This window comes from Balaenoptera musculus, chromosome 3, assembly GCF_009873245.2.
Source record: "Balaenoptera musculus isolate JJ_BM4_2016_0621 chromosome 3, mBalMus1.pri.v3, whole genome shotgun sequence".
Lineage (NCBI taxonomy): Eukaryota > Metazoa > Chordata > Mammalia > Artiodactyla > Balaenopteridae > Balaenoptera > Balaenoptera musculus.
Window position 1 is genome coordinate 150179256 of NC_045787.1, and position 18156 is coordinate 150197411.

Consider the following 18156-nt stretch of genomic DNA (forward strand, 5'->3'; position numbering starts at 1 on the left):
CCCATATAACTCAAGTTATGTTTGTCATTCTCCAATTGCCCACTATTTATTTTCATAATGCCCATACTACACCCACACTGAATGGCATGCTCTTTCTTGTAGACCCTTCATGTTTTTCTATTTATGTGAGTTTTGCCTACTGTTATTTTACATTAATGCCCTTCCTTCTAAATCTCTAATCACGTTTCTTCTGAAACACCACAGGAATTTATTTTTATGCCCCTTAGTAGTTTTGACCTTGCATTACAGTTATTCATGTGTATGTCTTATCTATCCAATTGCACTGTAATCTCACTTTGTTTGGATTTGTATATCTTCCCACAGGTCAGTCTGTCTCCATAATCCATGTTATTTCTACTAAACCTATGCTACTTCCCAATTGTTAATACCTCAGTAGTTAGGTGTCAATAGTGATATACTTAATCCTCCTGGGTACCACAAAAGCCACATTAATACAAGTGAGAAGACTGAATGGGATACAAATTACATTCAGGTAGGCAAATACAGATATATAAAACAGAAAAAGTCAACTCTGTCTAATTTAAGAAATTTGTTACTTAGAGATGATTGGGTCTTCTGATTTTTGCTGACTCACCCAAGTCAAGCCTATTCTAGGTCTCAGTCCTTCTCTGATAGCTCTCAGGCAAATCTCTATCAAGAGATTTGATACCTCTACCCACCTACTTACCCACCGTTATGTTTCCAAGAAATATCCATGGAAAGAAAATCCACTCCTGGCAATATCCACACCTCTGTATCTAGGCCCAAAGTGTATACAGTTAATGCCTTCAGCTTTCCTAACTCTCCTATGATCTATTTCTCACTAAACTTATTCTTAGCACTTTGACTCTAATGCCTTTCCTTGCCTTTCATCTTTCCCTTAGCTCTAGCTGGCTGGTGGCTTATCCTTTATGTATTGTATTAGAACACAGAAACACAGACTTCAAAAAGACTACACAGGCAAGAAAAATATTCAATAATAACAGCAGCTACCATTTATTGAGTATCTAAAACAATCTAGACACAGTGCTGGGTGCTTTATCTCTGATTCCCATGACAATCCTAATGATGTTAGACTAATTTTACAAATGAGGCACCTGATCCTCAAAGAGTAAGATAATTTGTCAAGCATTACCCAGCTGACAAGTATTACAGCTGAAATTTAAGTTCAGATCTACCTAGTTCCAAAGCCCATGTTTCTCCCACTCTACCTTATTACCAAAAATAAAACGCTGGCTGTTCTCCCAGCTTCCACCCTTGTCACCCAACAATCTATTCACACAGCAGCCAGAGTGATCCCTTGTTCAAATATTAATTCATTTTTTGCTCAAACCCCTCCAATGTTTCCTCCTTTAAAAGCTAAAGTCCTCACTAATGGCCTAAGAGCCCTATGTGATCTGTCTACCTGTCCCCTCCCCAATTACCTCTCTGGTCTCATTGTTAATCTCTCCCTCACTTACACTACTGCAGCTGCACTGGCTTCTTTGTCATTCCCCATATACACCAAGCCTGCTCACACCTCAGGGCCTTTGAACTTACTGTTCCCTCTGCCTGTAACACTCTCCTCTCCACTCGAAATTCTCTTAGCTTATTCCCTCACTTCCTTTAGGTCTCTGTTCAAATGTCACCTTCTCAATGGAAACTTCCACACCACCTATTTTTTTTTAATTAATTAATTTATTTATTTATTTTTGGCTGTGTTGGGTCTCCGTTTCTGTGCGAGGGCTCTCTCCAGTTGCGGCAAGCGGGGGCCACTCTTCATCGCAGTGCGCGGGCCTCTCACTATCGCGGCCTCTCTTGTTGGGAGCACAGGTTCCAGACGCGCAGGCCCCGTAATTGTGGCTCAGGGGCCTAGTTGCTCCGCGGCATGTGGGATCTTCCCAGACCAGGGCCCGAACCCGTGTCCCCTGCATCGGCAGGCAGATTCTCAACCACTGTGCCACCAGGGAAGCACCACACCACCTATTTTAAACTGCCACCTCCTGACCTCAATACTCCCTATTCCCCTCTTCCTCTGATTTCTTTTTTTCCTCTAAAATACTTATCAACATGACATATTATATGTTTACTTGTTTATTGTAGTAGTATCCCACTACTAGAATATAAGCTCTCTGAGAACACGGACTCTGTATACTCTGTTCACTATATCTGGCACGTAGTAGGCATTTAGTAAGTATTTACTGGATGAGTAAATGAAGACCTTTATTCTTCCTAGGTTTTTAAATGAAAATGGTCTCAAAGACATTTTCCAAAAAGCAAATGCAAAGGCAACCTGCTTTTGTCCCAGTCTAGATTACTTTAGCAAATCATCTCCCTTCAAACAATGCCTTTAAAGGACACTCCCTCTAATTTTTCCATAGTTGTGAACAGATAGCCATGTCATTGAGCAACAAACTGAGCAGACTGAGCCAACTTAACCAGAGTGTAGTATTATAATAAAATAAAACTTACAGCAAAGTTAATCAGACACATTTAATGATATGCATAATTGTTATTGTGCTGCACGGTAACTAGGCATAAATTGTAGACACTTCATGTAAATGACTCTAATTACTATTTCTTTTACACAGCCAAACAAGCATGTCTAGGAGCAGATTCAGGGGAAAACAGGAAGGAGGGGAAAGCTGAATACTTAGCTCTGGGAGGGAAGTCCTCCCTCTTATTCCATCCCCTTAGGCATTGGGCTAATGGTCTCCCAGCCTGGGTTATGTGTAACTCTTTCCCCTCCATTGTAGGAGAGGCTTCCTTTTACCAAAGATTACAATATTAGGTTGTGGACGGCCCTCTGTCTTCAGTCGTAAAGCTGAGAGGAACCAGAACAATCACTACTATCCCTGGCAAGGAAGATGGGGCAGGAAACTGGTTGAGAAACCAAATAAAGACAGCAAATTTACCGAAAACCCACTATATGCCAGGCACACTAGTAGGTGTTTCACATAATTCATCTAACTATCAATACTTCCCCCACCCCACCTAGAGCCCCAAGCTCTGTCCGCAGGAAAGTAGAGTAGTAAGCAGAGAGTGGGACAGTTCCAGTGAGGACTCCCTGCTCCAAACTTTTCCATAAGGCCTAAAATGTCACATTCTCAGAAAGGGTAATTTAGGTAAGCTAACATTATTAGGAAGATTAAGAGGAAGCTGTCATTTAGTGGCTGTTTCCCTTGCTTCCTATCTTATCTAACCCATAAGAGGATAAAGGGCCCCCTACTTTCCTATGGGTTTGTCCAAACCTATCCAGCTCAGGCTAAGCCCACCCTTCTCTGGGGACAGCGGCATGCAGGATCCCCAGGGATCAGGGATCGAACCCGTGCCCTCTGCAATGGAAGCACGGAGTCCTAACCACTGGACCACCAGGGAAGTCCCTGAACTAATTTTTAAAACAAATTTCCTCATAAAAAATAAAGCGACTGTCATTCAGGATACAGCAGACATCTTTGAATGGAGGTCTGAGACATTTGGATCAGGGCTACAAGACATACAGTGCCAAGAAAATAAGGGCTTCCAATTATATCAGAAAAGCACACTTATATCTATAATATTTTAAAGAGTCCTCAAGACCCAGAGTGTAAATCCAACTGAGCAGCATCACACAGGATCACTGACACTTGGCCTAAAGGATTAAAGAGAACTTGAAAGGCTTGTCCTGAATGGATAACAATGCAAGTCTCAGTCTACTTTGCCCTCCTGATGGTGTCAGCCTCTCAACAAGTTCAATGAGAAAAACCTGGTTCTGGTGGTATAAGTCTGCATTAGGTGTGAGAAAACTCAGAAACAAGCCTGAATCAAGTATTTGGGGCTGTGAGTTGCCCCACCGCACCCCTGTAAGGAAGAACAAGCTTAAAAGCAAATATCATATAGCTGAAAGATGTCTGACAGAGATGAATACCAAAGCTTCCTGTTTAAGCACAAACTATCAGCGTTCAGTCTGGGAGATATCAGTAGGAGCTACTCTATACTACTCTTTACCTTTTGATTCCTGACTGGAAGAAGGTCATCTATTCCTAGAGCTCAATGGGGATTCAGTTTCTCAAACTCATTTATTTCTGGACCTCAGTGCTGAGTGCATTGTTGACTCAGTAACTAATACCAGTTGGGTAAGGTGTTTGGTGAGATAGACAAAATAGTCTCTCCCTTCTCTGGTCACCAAAGGCCCAGCCCTAGAATTCTTTCAGTCACTGGAACTCTCCACTAAAAATCAAACTAAAGAGCTATGTCAAGGTAAAACTGCATCCAGAATCCTAGACCTACAGTGCTCTTCTATTAAAGGAGTTGACCAGATTTAGGTCTTCAACTTTCATTGTATTTAAAAGACTACAATGCTATTCATAAAAACCCTTAAAAATGATGACAAAATCTTTGACCTAGTAATTCCACTACTGGGAATTCCACAGATGAAAGTTCTTAAGTACTTACTATGTTGTGCTGAACACTTTACTTAAAATATCTCCTTCGATCTCACAAAAACCAAATAAGGTCATTTCTATTGTTTGACAGATGCATGAAGGGAAGCCTGGAAACTAGCGCAGAGTCACAGACTAGTAAGTGACAGAGGTGGGACTCAATCTCAGACTGATTGGACTCCAGAGCCCATCTTTTTTTTACTATCACCCAAACTAAAAATACATCCTTAGAAAATAACCCCAAAATACAGCCATAATTTTAGGCATAAAAAGCTCACTGTCATGTAACATGGCAACTTGAAGCATTCTAAACACACAACAATTAAATAAATGGAGGCAATCTGGATTACAGAATATTATATAAGCATTAAAAATATTTTTACACATAACTTTTAGTGACATGGGGAAATTTTTATGCTGTAAGTAGAAAAAAACAAAACAGAATTTTACATACAGTCAGATCTCAACTATGTAAAAAATATACCTGCACATAGAAAGATCTAAATTTACTGATAAATAAAAAAAGGCAAATTGCAGAATTACACACGTGTGGCATGGTCTCATTTATGTAAATAATTCCTGACTCATTTCAAATACTCAATAAATGTAAGCCATTATTATTATTCATACTACAATGAACAAGTACTACTTTACAATCAGAAAAATCAACAAATTTATTTAAATTATAAGTTTAGGTACTTCCTTATTTAATTAATAAGAAGTGTATAACTTCAGAAAAATTAAATAACATGTGCCTTTCTTTCCTGGAAATCTTAACATATAAAACACCTCACAATAATACAATTTCAGATTAAATATCTCTAAGTTATGGGAACCAAGTAGCACTGAGAAAAATGTTGCAACACTTCTAATCATCTAAGTTATGGTTACATTCAACATGTTAGACCACAGAGTTGTGCAGATTCTATTTAGAGTTTAAAGTCATCAACAGAAAGGCAAGATCAGGGGTGGTATTTCAAGGGCTGTGATGAACAAGCAGATTCTCTTGCCCAATATGTCACACTGCACCAAAACCAAGGTCTTTTGTCACTCTTCGAGAGAGAACCAACACCTCCAGGGTGATGCAGCAGAGACATGTAGGACATGAATGGAAATTAGGGATATTTTTCAGCTGTTAACTATCTTTAGGTAGAATTTACACACACACACACACACACACACACACGGGACTTATTTTAAATGAAAAACGGGCAACTCTAGAACTTAGTTCCTCAAGTTCCATAGGAGTTTCAATATTTGAATATATAAATTGAAATTCAAGGTCCATGGGATAACAATGATCTCTGGCCTGCCTATAGCAAAGAATAAGTGTGAAACATTGAAAGATGAAAGATTTTTCCCTTCCCCTTGTCCTGAGGTATGTGCAACAAAATAGTATAAAGTAATAAAGAATGTGAAAAGCACTAGATAATTAGCTAGATCAAAAAAAAAACAAACTTTAACATTGAAGAAGAGTTGTCTGTTGCACTGTATCGTATAGGATTACAAAAACACCACAGTTGAAGAAAGGAATCTGGCTTTACCTGTATCTTGACCCATCAGCCCATTGCAGTACATGGCATGTCGCTCGATCTTTGTGGGTGGGAAGCCTTGGTCACATAGTGGGCAGGATACCTGGGTACTAGATGAGAAGGTAGTAGTAGGTATTTCCTTCTCAGCATCTTCCCTGTTATCAACCTGAAGAACCTGAAGAACATGACAAATGGCAATTGTATTAGCTTTACTTTATAAAGTATCTTTTCCCAAGAAGAACTGCAAGACTCCATCCTATATTCCACTTACTTTCAATGAGGCGATACCAATCAGTTTGCCAAATTCAGGACAGCAGATTGGGAGATACACTAATAGAGTTAATATTTATTTATTATACTGAATAATACTTATTCAGTGCCTGCCTACTATGTGCTAAGCACTCTGCATGTAATACTCATTTAAACCTCATGATAATCTTACAAAGGTACGAACACACTCTTTTTACACTTGAGAAAAGTGTTGTCCAAAACAGTAAAGTAACTTGCCCAAAGTTACAGAATAAATAAGTGGCAGAGCTGAAATTCAAACCAAGGACTATTTGGCTCCAAAACCTGACAGCATTCCTCTCTATCACACTGCAAGGTGCTGTCCTCGTTGGGTCAGTATGCTGTGTCTGCTGTGTTTCAGTTTGTATTATCAACAGCATCTTAAAGACACTTTTTCAGGGACTTCCCTGGTGGCACAGTGGTTAAGAAGCCGCCTGCCAGTGCAGGGGACACAGGTTTGAGCCCTGGTCCAGGAAGATCCCACATGCCACAGAGCAACTAAGCCCGCGAGCCACAACTACTGAGCCCACGTGCCACAGCTACTGAAGCCTGCATGCCTAGAGCCTGTGCTCCGCAACAAGAGAAGCCACCGCAATGAGAAGCCCGCGCACCACAATGAAGAGTAGCCCCCGCTCGCTGCAACTTAGAGAAAGCCCACGCACAGCAACAAAGACCCAACGCAGCCAAAAGTAAATAAAATAAATAAATAAATTTCTTTAAAAAAGACACTTTTTCAATCTCACAAAAGAACTGTGAAGGCAGTCAAAAGGTACAAACTCCTAACTGTAACATAAATAAGTACTAGGGCTGTAATGTACAGTGTGATAATATAATTAACACTGCTGTATATTATATATTAGATAGTTGAGAGTAAATCCTAAAGAGTTCTCATCACAAGGAAAAACAAATTTTTTTCTATTTCTTTAATTTTGTATCTATATGAGATTATGGATGTTCACTAAACTTACTGTGAAAATCATTTAACGATGCATGTAAGTCAAATCATTATGCTGTACCCCTTAAACTTACACAGTGCTGTATGTAAATTATATCTCAATAAAACTGAAAGACAAAAAGGAATTAGTTCCACACACACACACACGCACACACACACACAGAACTGTGATCACTGTAAGTGATTTCGGATATCAAGAGTTAGGGGGAAAAAAAAGCTCTAAGCAAAAGCAACACAACTAAAATTTATGTTAAGAACCTAGGTCTCAGCTTATACCAGTAAAACAAACCACTTCTTGTGTTTTATTTGTGACTTTTGGGTTGAAAGAGGAAACACAACTAAGACCCAAATATTTAAGAAGGCCTGAAGAAATCATTAAGACAATCCTGACAAAGTCATTCTTACTCCCTTCTCAGTGTTTTGTAGTCATCGTTTTTCCTACAGTTCCCAGTCTCTCAGAGGCAGTTTTATTTTACCTTTACAGGTCAGAGTCAAGAACTCTGCAGTGATTAATTCTATAGTATGTGTGAGCGCTGCAGCACTACTGCCTAACACTTGATTCAAAGGACAGCATGTCCTATCCAATCAACGTGAAACTGTCCTGCATAGTCACTGCTTCCATTTAAGAGCAAGGAGCACCTGGGCCGTCATTATGCCTTACTACGGGAAAAAAAATAAACCCTCTTCTGATACAAGAACAAAATAGGACCAAAACTGCAGTAGGTTAGATAATTTGAGCTCTGAGCCAACTGGGGTGGTTTTTTTTTTTTTTTTCTTTTAGTCTCTAAGTTTAGGCCATCCCTAAAATTTACCACCTGTGAATGTAATCCAGCAGAGAGGGAAACAGGTCATCTAAATAAATACCAAGTAAAACGATTCTACAACTACCAGAAAACGTTGTTTTCAACACATACCTGCCTTTTACTTTAAAAGGAAGGGGAAAAAGAAAGATGAGAAAGGAACTAAGAGTGGTTGAGTTCCTATACTATGCCAGGCTTGGCCAAGCATTTTCCGTAACTATCCTTCACAACAACCCAACTGGCACAGGTATCACTAGCTCCAGTATTATAGAAGAGGAAATTGAGGTTTGGAAAGGCAAAGTAACCTGCTGATCACAAAGTGAGTAACTGGACAATGTAGACTCAAACCCAGGCCTTTGTGGCATCAAAACTCTCAGTATTCCACCATGGTGTGGCAAAAACAAAAAGCACCCCTCCTCTCCACTTTGTTTCTGGAAGCTGACTCTGCCAGGTATTGGGAGACTCTCTGGTTCTATTATTCTTCTCTAGTATGTGGGGCAAGTCCAGTGGGTCTGGAAGTTCTAGGTGTTTTTTTATTCCAAGCTTAGTCACTGAGATTCTTACAAACCCAGGTTCCTCTGTTCACAAATTTTACAAGAAAAAGTTGTCTTGTGAATGCAAAGCCATCTGAGCAGAGGGGAGAAAAATCAATATACCCTATAATTTGCAAGTAGTCTTGAGTTACTGAAAGTTAGTGGCAGTTAAGCAGTTACTTGGCATTCTGAAGTTCACTAAGCACAGAAATGTTGTATGACATGAATGTCACTGGTGCTCACACCCAGTACTACACCCTTTTGTATTCATTACCAGCTCTATAAAATGCAGAGAAGGTACCTCCAACTATTAATGTAGTTAGTATTCAAGAGGGAGGAATCAATCTATTTTTGTTTTATTGTGAATACAAGCCCACTTCCAATCACATTCATAGGCAACCCAGAAGGTTTCTGAACATTTTTATATTAACCTAAGTTTTTTCCCAGCACCATTAAAAAGGTCTATTTAAATATTAGCTACAATGGAGAAGCCTCAAGAGGAAAAAATACAAGCAAAGAAGCTCTTATGAGGACTATGTAGTTAGGGACTGGGTCTCTGCAGAGCTGCTTCTACTTCTTTTAAAATACTATACATATATTTCTCAAAAGAAGTACTTGGACACCAAATCATGATCTCTTAAAGGCTGGCCTTTACTTTCTGGCCTGAAAAGAAACCTCATCTCAAGAAATGGACCCAATGAAAATGAGAGTATGTCCTATCGTCACCAACTCCCCCACCCATTCCCCACCAGGTTTATTTGTAGCTTAGAAAACTGTTTAGATCTTCCCCTCTTACTATAGACAGTTTACTTAACACCGTTAACTTAAAAACCAACTGACTAAACTGACTACAGTTGCACAGGTCCACTTATATACAAATGTTTTTCAACAGTAAATACTACAGTACTAAATGATCTGCGGTTGGCTGAATTCTCGGATGTGGAACCACAGACAGGGGGAAAATACAGATACCAAGGGCCCACTATAAGTTATACATGGATTTTCAACTGCATGAACAGTCGGCATCCCTTACCCCCTCGTTATTCAAGGGTCAACTGTATTTGAGTCTGAATAAAGTCTATTAACCCTTCTGAGTACAGAATATCTGAGACCCCAACTAAGGGAAACTCTCAGGCAAGCTATTTCAAAAATATTATTTCCAAAGGAATCTGACCATTGCAGAAAATCAAATCAAGAGGGACTACAGTTCTGGCAAAGATATTCCAAATACCTCAAATACTGTCAAGCAGTTCTCTGTCATTAGTAAGCTAATATCACTGAACAGCCACAATACATTACAAAGCAGTTCCACATGCATATTTCTACTTGTGCCAACTCCTGCTATGTGTTTTATATTCTTTATCTAATTTAATCTTCAGAGCAACCCAATAAAATAGGCTATTTTTGTCTCCATTTTATAAATGAAGAAGCATTCCTCTCCTATGTTCCCTTAATACCCTAGGCATCTCTCTAACATTACATTTGTCAGATCACATTATAATTATCTGTTTATGTGTCCCTCTGAGGGCAGGGATTGTTTTTTTCTTATTTACCTTATAACTCAAGACTCTAAAACAATGACTGGTACACTATAATATCTGCCAAATAAATGAATAAAACAATTAACTAACCTGCCCAAGGTGGCCGGGTTGGGATTCAAAGCGATGTCTTCTAATTCCAATGCTCAAGCTCCTTGCACTACACCATACCGCCTTCCAATAAATAAGAAATTTTAGGGCAGATGACCCGATACACAGATTCCAAGGGCAAGAGTCCATACCCATTATGATACTATCACTGTGCACACATAAAATGCCCAGATTCTATCTTTCTAATAAGTGACTTGTAACTAGTGATTGTGCAATGACTCAAAAACTACAGTATCTAACTTCTTTTAATGGAAACTTCTAAGACTATTTAGAGTATCCACAGATATCAGCAAACAGCAACACCAAAGAGAGGACATTCAATGTGAAAAAGACCATACAATTCCATCCATTTTATGTGTAGTGCTGCAGACATATATAACTTCTACATAGGGTTCATGCTCTTTGCCCCAAACAAAGAATAGTTTCCTTTGCAGTCACGGATGGGTAAGAAATCAGCCTCAATTAACTAAGGGCTTGCAGGACTTCCTATGCATGTTAGGATAACTATGTTAATAACACTCTGTTCCCCTATCCCCATTTAGAAGGTTCTGGTCCCTCCCTAGGAAAAGAACCAGAGGCCATTTTGACATTATCTAGCAGGATCTATCCTCAGTAGCTCTGATGCAGGGAGCGTCCTCATCTTTCCTAACACCACTGGCATCAGGGAATCTTGGTCTGTCAGCTGTGACAGATCAGGGTCCAGGGAACCAAACAGTGTGCATGATTCATGAAAGCAGAATTTCTACCCAGTTACCTGCAGTGCAGAAACTAGGAAGGGGATCTAACTTCCACTGTAAAAACTGTTTTCAAAAAAAACCTAGAGTATAAAAAGGAATAACAGAATGAAGCTTTTTTAAATTGCTCAGGATAAAATAGTATAAACATATGTAACCAAAAAATTTATTTTCACAGAAAAACTAGTTTAATTCTCAGGCTGCTTTTCACAACAACAAATTTTAAAGATTTTGAATTTTTAAAAAGAGTTCTTGGTATTTAAGTTGTTTTGTCAGACTCAATATGAAAAAATATACACTGAATCTTAATCAGAAGTATGAACTTGTGTCAATCAGCTTTATGGTTAATGTCAGATATGTGAAGTTAGGAAAGGTAATAGTGCAAATAGAGATTTGCCTATTTTATCATGCTGCTATCCTGATTTTGCATTTCTGATCACGTCTCAAAATTAGGGCTGAAAGTTAGGTCGTAATATAAATGTAGTGACTTTTTCCAAGACTGTTCATCTCTGCTACTTTTCACTATATAATGGAAAATACTCCAGGACTTTGGAGACAAATCTGTGTTCAAATTCTGGTTCTACCATTATTAGCAGTTTGAATTTGAGCAAATTGAGCAAACATCCTAAACCTCCATTTCCCCATCTGTACCAGAAATAATAAAGCATATTAAAATACTGAAGAATTGGTAACTACTGTTATATTTAGAAATAGTGCTGAACTCATTTTTAAGAATCTGAGATAAAAGCCTAACCCTCTGTCACCTAAATCTTTTCATCCAAGGTCAATATTGCATCAGAGAGAGGACTACCAGTAGAAAGAAAACACTGAGAAAAATTATAAGTAATATTCACCTCCTTATCTGCCATTATTCTTACTTCATCCACGGTCTCTCTGCTACCTGGAAAGTCTTCTTTTTCAAGGTCAAAACTTTCAGGGGAACTTAGCTGTGTCTCTGTAATTTAAAAAATTAAAACTTCATTAATTTTCATTTTGTATTTTCATAGTTAAAGAAAACAAACACCTGTTTTCTTAAGCTTAGGGTATGATAATTCTGCAGTGGCAATACAGATCAAGTTTGTTTCTTCTTAAAGCTTTACTGAGGCATAATTGACATACAACAGAATTCACCAATTTTCAGTATAAAGTATGGTGAGTTTCGACAAATGTTTACCATGTATACATGGTATCATTTATACCACATCACCACCACCATCATCAAGATATAAAATATTTCTAACAACCCCAAAAGTTCTCGTGTACCCCTCTGCAGTCAATCCTCCTCCTTCTTGGCTCTCTGCAATGACCAACCTACTTTATGTTCCTAGAGTTTTGCCTTTCCTAGAATGTCATATAAATGAAATAACACAGTGTGTCATCTTTCGTGTCTGACTTCTTTCATTTAGCATAATGTGTTTGAGAAGCATCCATGTTGTTACATATATCAGTAGTTCATTCCTTTTTACTGCTGAGTAGTATTCCATTGTATGGATATATTATAATTTGTTTATCCATTCATCAGTTAATCCATTTGGCTTCTTTCCAGCATAGTTCTGGTTTTAAAGTATATTTATTTTGACAGAAAACAAAACACTGCCGATGCTAATTCTGAGGTTAAAGGGATGATTAGAGAAGACAAAAATCAGGAGCAGAAATAAAAATACATTCTCAACAAAGATATGTCTTTCTTTAATTATTCTTTAAGCAGCATTTATTCATTCAACATTAATGCAACAAATATTTATGGAAGAAGTTCCAGGTACTGTACAGGCTACTAGCAATATGGAGATGTAAGATGAAGTCTCTCATGGTCTCAGTCAGGGGTCAGCAAACTATAGCTCATGGGCCAAATAGAGCCAGTTGCCTGTTTTTGAAAATAAAGTTTTATTGGAACACAGCCACATTCATTCTTCTTTATACTGTCTATGGTTACTTTTGAGTTAAAATAGCAGAGCTGAGTAGTTTCAACAGATTGTATGGCCCACAAAGCCTAAAATATTTATTATCTAGTTTTTTATAGAAAAAGTTTGCCGACTTCTGGTCTAGACATCTATCACTTGATATAACAAAAGAACACTAACAATATTTCAAAAAATGACAATAAATCTAGATATTTATCTGAGAACACAATCCAGTAAGTTCTCTGTTATCTACACTATACACACTATACATCTAACTGGTATTATATTTCTGTGCTTCACAAATACAATGAGTGGCCAATGCTGGGCAAATAGTATACCTGAAAGGTACTGAGGTATCTTCTCAATCATCAAAGAATGATTATATACATTTCTAGTGTCAACTGTATTTTAACACATCATAATATTTTGAAAACTGGATGCACACACAGATTTTACCACCTTGTTGGAAAAAGACTTATAGTGCATAAACCTCAAAATCTTCTTTGTCAAGCTTCCCTCAGAGATATAACCAAAAAAGACATTTAGTCTGTTAGAAAATAAGAGTTGCTCACTGCTTGTACTACTGTAACAATAAAAAGTCTTTAATTAAGCTTTCTCTGGCTGAAATGTTCAACTATAGAGACAAATTAAGAGGACATTAGTTTCATAGAAGTAAATAATGCTAGCATCATGCACAACATGGGCATAAGGCTGTAATCCTGCTTCTTCACTAATATGATGTTATAATTTTGAATAACAGACCCTTGGAACTGCCAGAAATATGAGACAAAACAAAATAGGTAAGATGGACTACTATACTCAATCTGTGTTTCACCCATTTAGGACAAATTTTTATACACAGCTTCTAAATTATATATTTTATTTTTTATTGAAGTATACTTGATTTACAATGTTTTGTTAATTTCTGCTGTACAGCAAAGTGATTCAGTTATACATACATATACATTCTTTTTTACATCCTTTTCCATTATGGTTTATCACAGGATATTGAATTTAGCTTCATGTGCCATAGAATAGGACCCTGTTGTTTATCCATTCTATATATGATAGTTTGCATTTGCTAACCCAAACCTCCTGCTCAATCCCTCCCCCACCCCCTTCCCCCTTGGCAACCACAGGTCTGTCCTCTATGTCTGTGAGTCTGTTTGTTTCGTAGGTAGCTTCATTTGTGTCATATTTTAGATTCCACATATAAATGATATCATATAGTATTTATCTTTCTCTTTCTTACTTCACTTAGTATGATAATCTCTAGTTCCATCCATGTTGCTGCAGATGGCATTACTTCGTTCTTTTTTGTGGCTGAGTAGTATCCCATTGTACATATGTACCACATCTTCTTTCTCCAGTCATCTGTTGATGGACATTTAGGTTGCTTCCATGTCTTGGCTACTATGAATAGTGTTGCTATAAACACAGGAGTGCACGCATCTTTTTGAATTATAGTTTTGTCTGGATATACGCTTAAGAGTGGGATTGCTGGATCATATGGTAATTCTAATTTTTAGTTTTTTGAGGAAACTCCATAACTATTTTCCAACGTGACTGCACCAACTTACATTACCAGCAACAGTGTAGTAGGGTTCCCTTTTCTCCGCACCCTCTCCAGCATTTGTTATTTGTAGACTTTTTAATGATGGTCATTCTGACCAGTGTGAGGTGGTACCTCATTATAGTTTTGATTTGCATTTCTCTAATAATTAGCAATGTTGAGCATCTTTTCATGTGCCTATTGGCCATCTGTATTTCTTCTTCGGAGAAATGTCTATTTAGGTCTTCTGCCCATTTTTCGATTGGGTTTGTTTTCTTGTTGTTGAGTTGTATGAGTTGTTTGCATATTTTGGAAATTAAGTCCTTGTTGGTTGTATTGTTTGCAAATATTTTCTCCCATTCCGTTGGCTGCCTTTTTGTTTTGTTTATGGTTTCCTTTGCTGTGCAAGAGCTTGTAAGTTTGATTAGGTCCCATTTGTTTAGTTTTGTTTTTATTTCTATTGCCTTGGGAGACTGACCTAAAAAGCATTGGTACAATTTATGTCAGAGAATGTTTCGCCTATGATCTCTTCTAGGAGTTTTATGGTGTCATGTCTTATGTTTAAGTCTTTAAGCCACTAAATTAAAGAGACTGAGGAGTCTGACTCCATGGAGAAGTAGTTACACTTTCTTAGCAAAAGGAACAGTAATGTCAGGGAAACCTTTTGTGATCTCATTTAGAAGTGGTTTATATCAGCAAAGAGTTGGACTTAATTAGCAGGCTAATGACAGCAAGTCATGATCACAAAAGTTATCTAACCACAGTGATGAAGGGCTTGCTTTTCATTAACTTTTCTCTCATTAGGGATTTCAACAGTATTTGTAGTTTCCTGCTGCAAGATCCCAGGGTGATGTCACATGCCATCATCCTAAACTTACTGGGTGACTTCCTAGCAGGATGGCATAAGTCAGCAGTCCCAGATGGAGAGGGAGTAATGCTATCTTTTCACAAAAATAACACAGCATTCCTGACAGCTCCTGCCAAAATCACAGCAATTGGTAGAGGGGTCTCTTAGTGGGTATCACTAGGCAGCAATCCAAATAAATTTCAAATGAATTAAGAAACCACTTTCAATAAAAACAACATAGTTAAACTTTAAAAGTAAGTACAGAAAGACCTTTATAATATGCTGCCAATTGTTTAAAAATAGTTACAGGACTTTCCTAGACTAATGTGTAAACTAAATGAGTCTCTGTGGAAAAAAAAAACTTGGAAGAAACCAAAACAAGAAAACTACGAGTCTCTCTGACCCCGACAGGTTATACGCAACCTAAGGGAAAACTAGATATGACTTATGGTAACATTTGTCCAACACTTGCTGCCCAAAGAGTTTAAACATTAAGAGGAAGTTCCTTAATCTCACATGAATAAGGTTACTGATAATATATTAGACCCCACTTTTAAGAAAAGCCAAAAATATATATAGAAGCTAAAACAAATTCCTTAAAAAGTAGTGGTTCATAATCACAAAATAATTCTTCATATTATACAATGATTCAACTCAAGAGTTCTCTTAGATAATGGATATTTTAGTTCATTTTAAATTATTTTGTGTATCAAAACCTATTCATGTGCAACTTTCAATGAACATCTCTCTCGTACCTTAAACAAAGTATTGATACATGTGTCTTCTCAACACCACTGTTAACAAAAAGCAAAGTATGATACTTAACCAGGTTAAGTATCTGTTCTGAGATTACGAATAAGTCAGTGACAGAACTGTGCACAAAATTCAATTTCTGGACTCCCTATGCAATAGACACCATGAATGGCAATGTAAAACTAACTAGTAAAAGCCTCAGGGAAAAAAACTGCTTAATGACAGGCAGATTTGAGGACAACCCACTTTGAGAACTCATAAACCAAAACATAAAGTCCTCTTGGCTCTCAATGTAGAGTTAAATGCCATTCCTAATGCTTTGCTGCTGCCATCTCTGATGAGGCTAGTAAGCAAACAAAAGAGCCATGTTAATTTCAAACTAAACTATCTCTAAGAAGAGAAAAGATGAGAAGCAGAGCCAATGTCCATCAAAAATGTGTGTGTGTGTGTGTATATATATGTATGTGTGTGGAGAGACACACACAAATCAATCACACGTAAACCTCCTGAGAGTGGGTTGGAAAAGTCAGAAAAATTAAAAGGCACAAAAAGGTAGATAGCTAGGGATCAGAAACTAGTAAAATCACAGTGGGGTACTTACCAGGACACACAGTGATTTCCTCTGCAGAACTCTCTGGCATAAGGACTGAGCTTCTCATACTGTTCAAAGGAGCAATGCTGAAAAGAGAACCAAACCCCCAGTGAATTCCCAGTAAAATAAATCAGAACATGGGGCCAAAAGCAATGGTTAGTCATTCACAAAGCCACAGGTAATCTGATACCTGCTGTCCAATACCACAAAAGCACAACAGGGAAGCAAGGAATCAGTAGTGAAAACTCCAAGCCAAAAACAGGGAAAATAAATATGCTTACAACTTTGGTTCCAGTGAAATCACTGAATGAAAAGAACCCCCTTTTGAAGTCTTCACAAAGGAAGGTTGAAGGGTAAGGACTATCAGACAAAAAAATCCACTCTAATATAAGGATGTCAAAAGTGTTTCATAGCCTCCATCTCAGCCTTCTGAAAGCTAGAGATTTGTAAACTCATAAGAGAAGATATGAAGATTCTTCTGACAACACAATAGCTTTCCCCTCACCTTGCAGTTAAATTTCCTCTTTATCTCAAGATATGGCTCTCCAAGCAACAAAAATAAGATTCAATTCCAAACTGCCCTACAACAAAAATCTGCCCAACCAATTTGAATATCTCTTCTGAGAAAAACATAATTATGAATGGCTCCCCTCATGCAACCTTCTGGTTTACCCTGCCTGTTCATGGAGTGCAATCTCTTCCTGACATAGGAACACATGGCTGAGAGATCTGAGTATCTGAGCTAGACCTGTCATGCTTCACAGAGCTTTACAATTAGTTTGATCAAGTATGCAAGAGAACGCTTAAAATCACAAATCCTCACATCAACCAAGAACCACGAAGAAGAGAGAATAACCACCACTGATACATGATAAATAACTAAATCCTGATAGGAAACCACAAGTGATTTCTCCCTCTAAATAAAACACCTCAGAGCATTTGTTATAAACCTAAGCCAGAGACAGTTTATTCGGCACGTAACATTAGAGCTCTATTCAAAGGCTCCGTCACAAAACAATTTGCTGACATTTATAAAATGGGCTAATCAATTTGAAGTCAAACCGCATTGCCTGCAATTCCAACTCTCTCCTGGTGACAAAGCATATAATCATTTATTAAAACCTACATCTGCTCTGCAGAAGGCTCACCACAACAAAGCAGAGTGGCCTGCAGGAAGCAGAAGGCCTACTCTGGTTAAAACCACTTCCAAAACTGTCTTAACAGCAGGAGAATCAAACCAAAGCCATATTCTTTAGCTCAGGAAGAAATACCTAGTACTATCAACTTAACCAAAAGCCTAAGAACACCAACTAAATTACAAAATGACAAATGGCAATTGGGTCTCAACTTCTGTTTGGAGATGAAGGTCAGTTAACACAAAATTAAGCTCTTGAGTAATCCTCAAAGGTCAACTACCAATAAAAGGGAAAAGTAATTGGAAGCCTGATCTAGTTAATAAGTGTAGTTTGTAACCAATCAACCTCTACATATTATTAAAGTGAGAAGATTTAAGAAGGTAACCCCATCAATCAAACCATCAAGAATAACTGAGGAGGTAATACAAATACAACCATTTAAGGAAAGATGAGACAAAATCAGATTAAAAGTGGCATAGGACAG

At 37.8% G+C, this 18156-nt stretch overlaps 1 protein-coding gene across 1 annotated transcript in view; it reads right to left on the minus strand.

Annotated features, from left to right (window-relative positions):
* The window catches only part of UIMC1 (ubiquitin interaction motif containing 1), a 144105-nt gene that overhangs the window by 43797 nt on the left and 82152 nt on the right, over positions 1–18156 (minus strand). Inside the window, 4 exon segments of the mRNA XM_036847772.1 lie at positions 5945–6107; positions 10140–10220; positions 11746–11846; positions 16546–16622. Coding sequence (XP_036703667.1) covers positions 5945–6107; positions 10140–10220; positions 11746–11846; positions 16546–16622 — 422 coding nt within the window.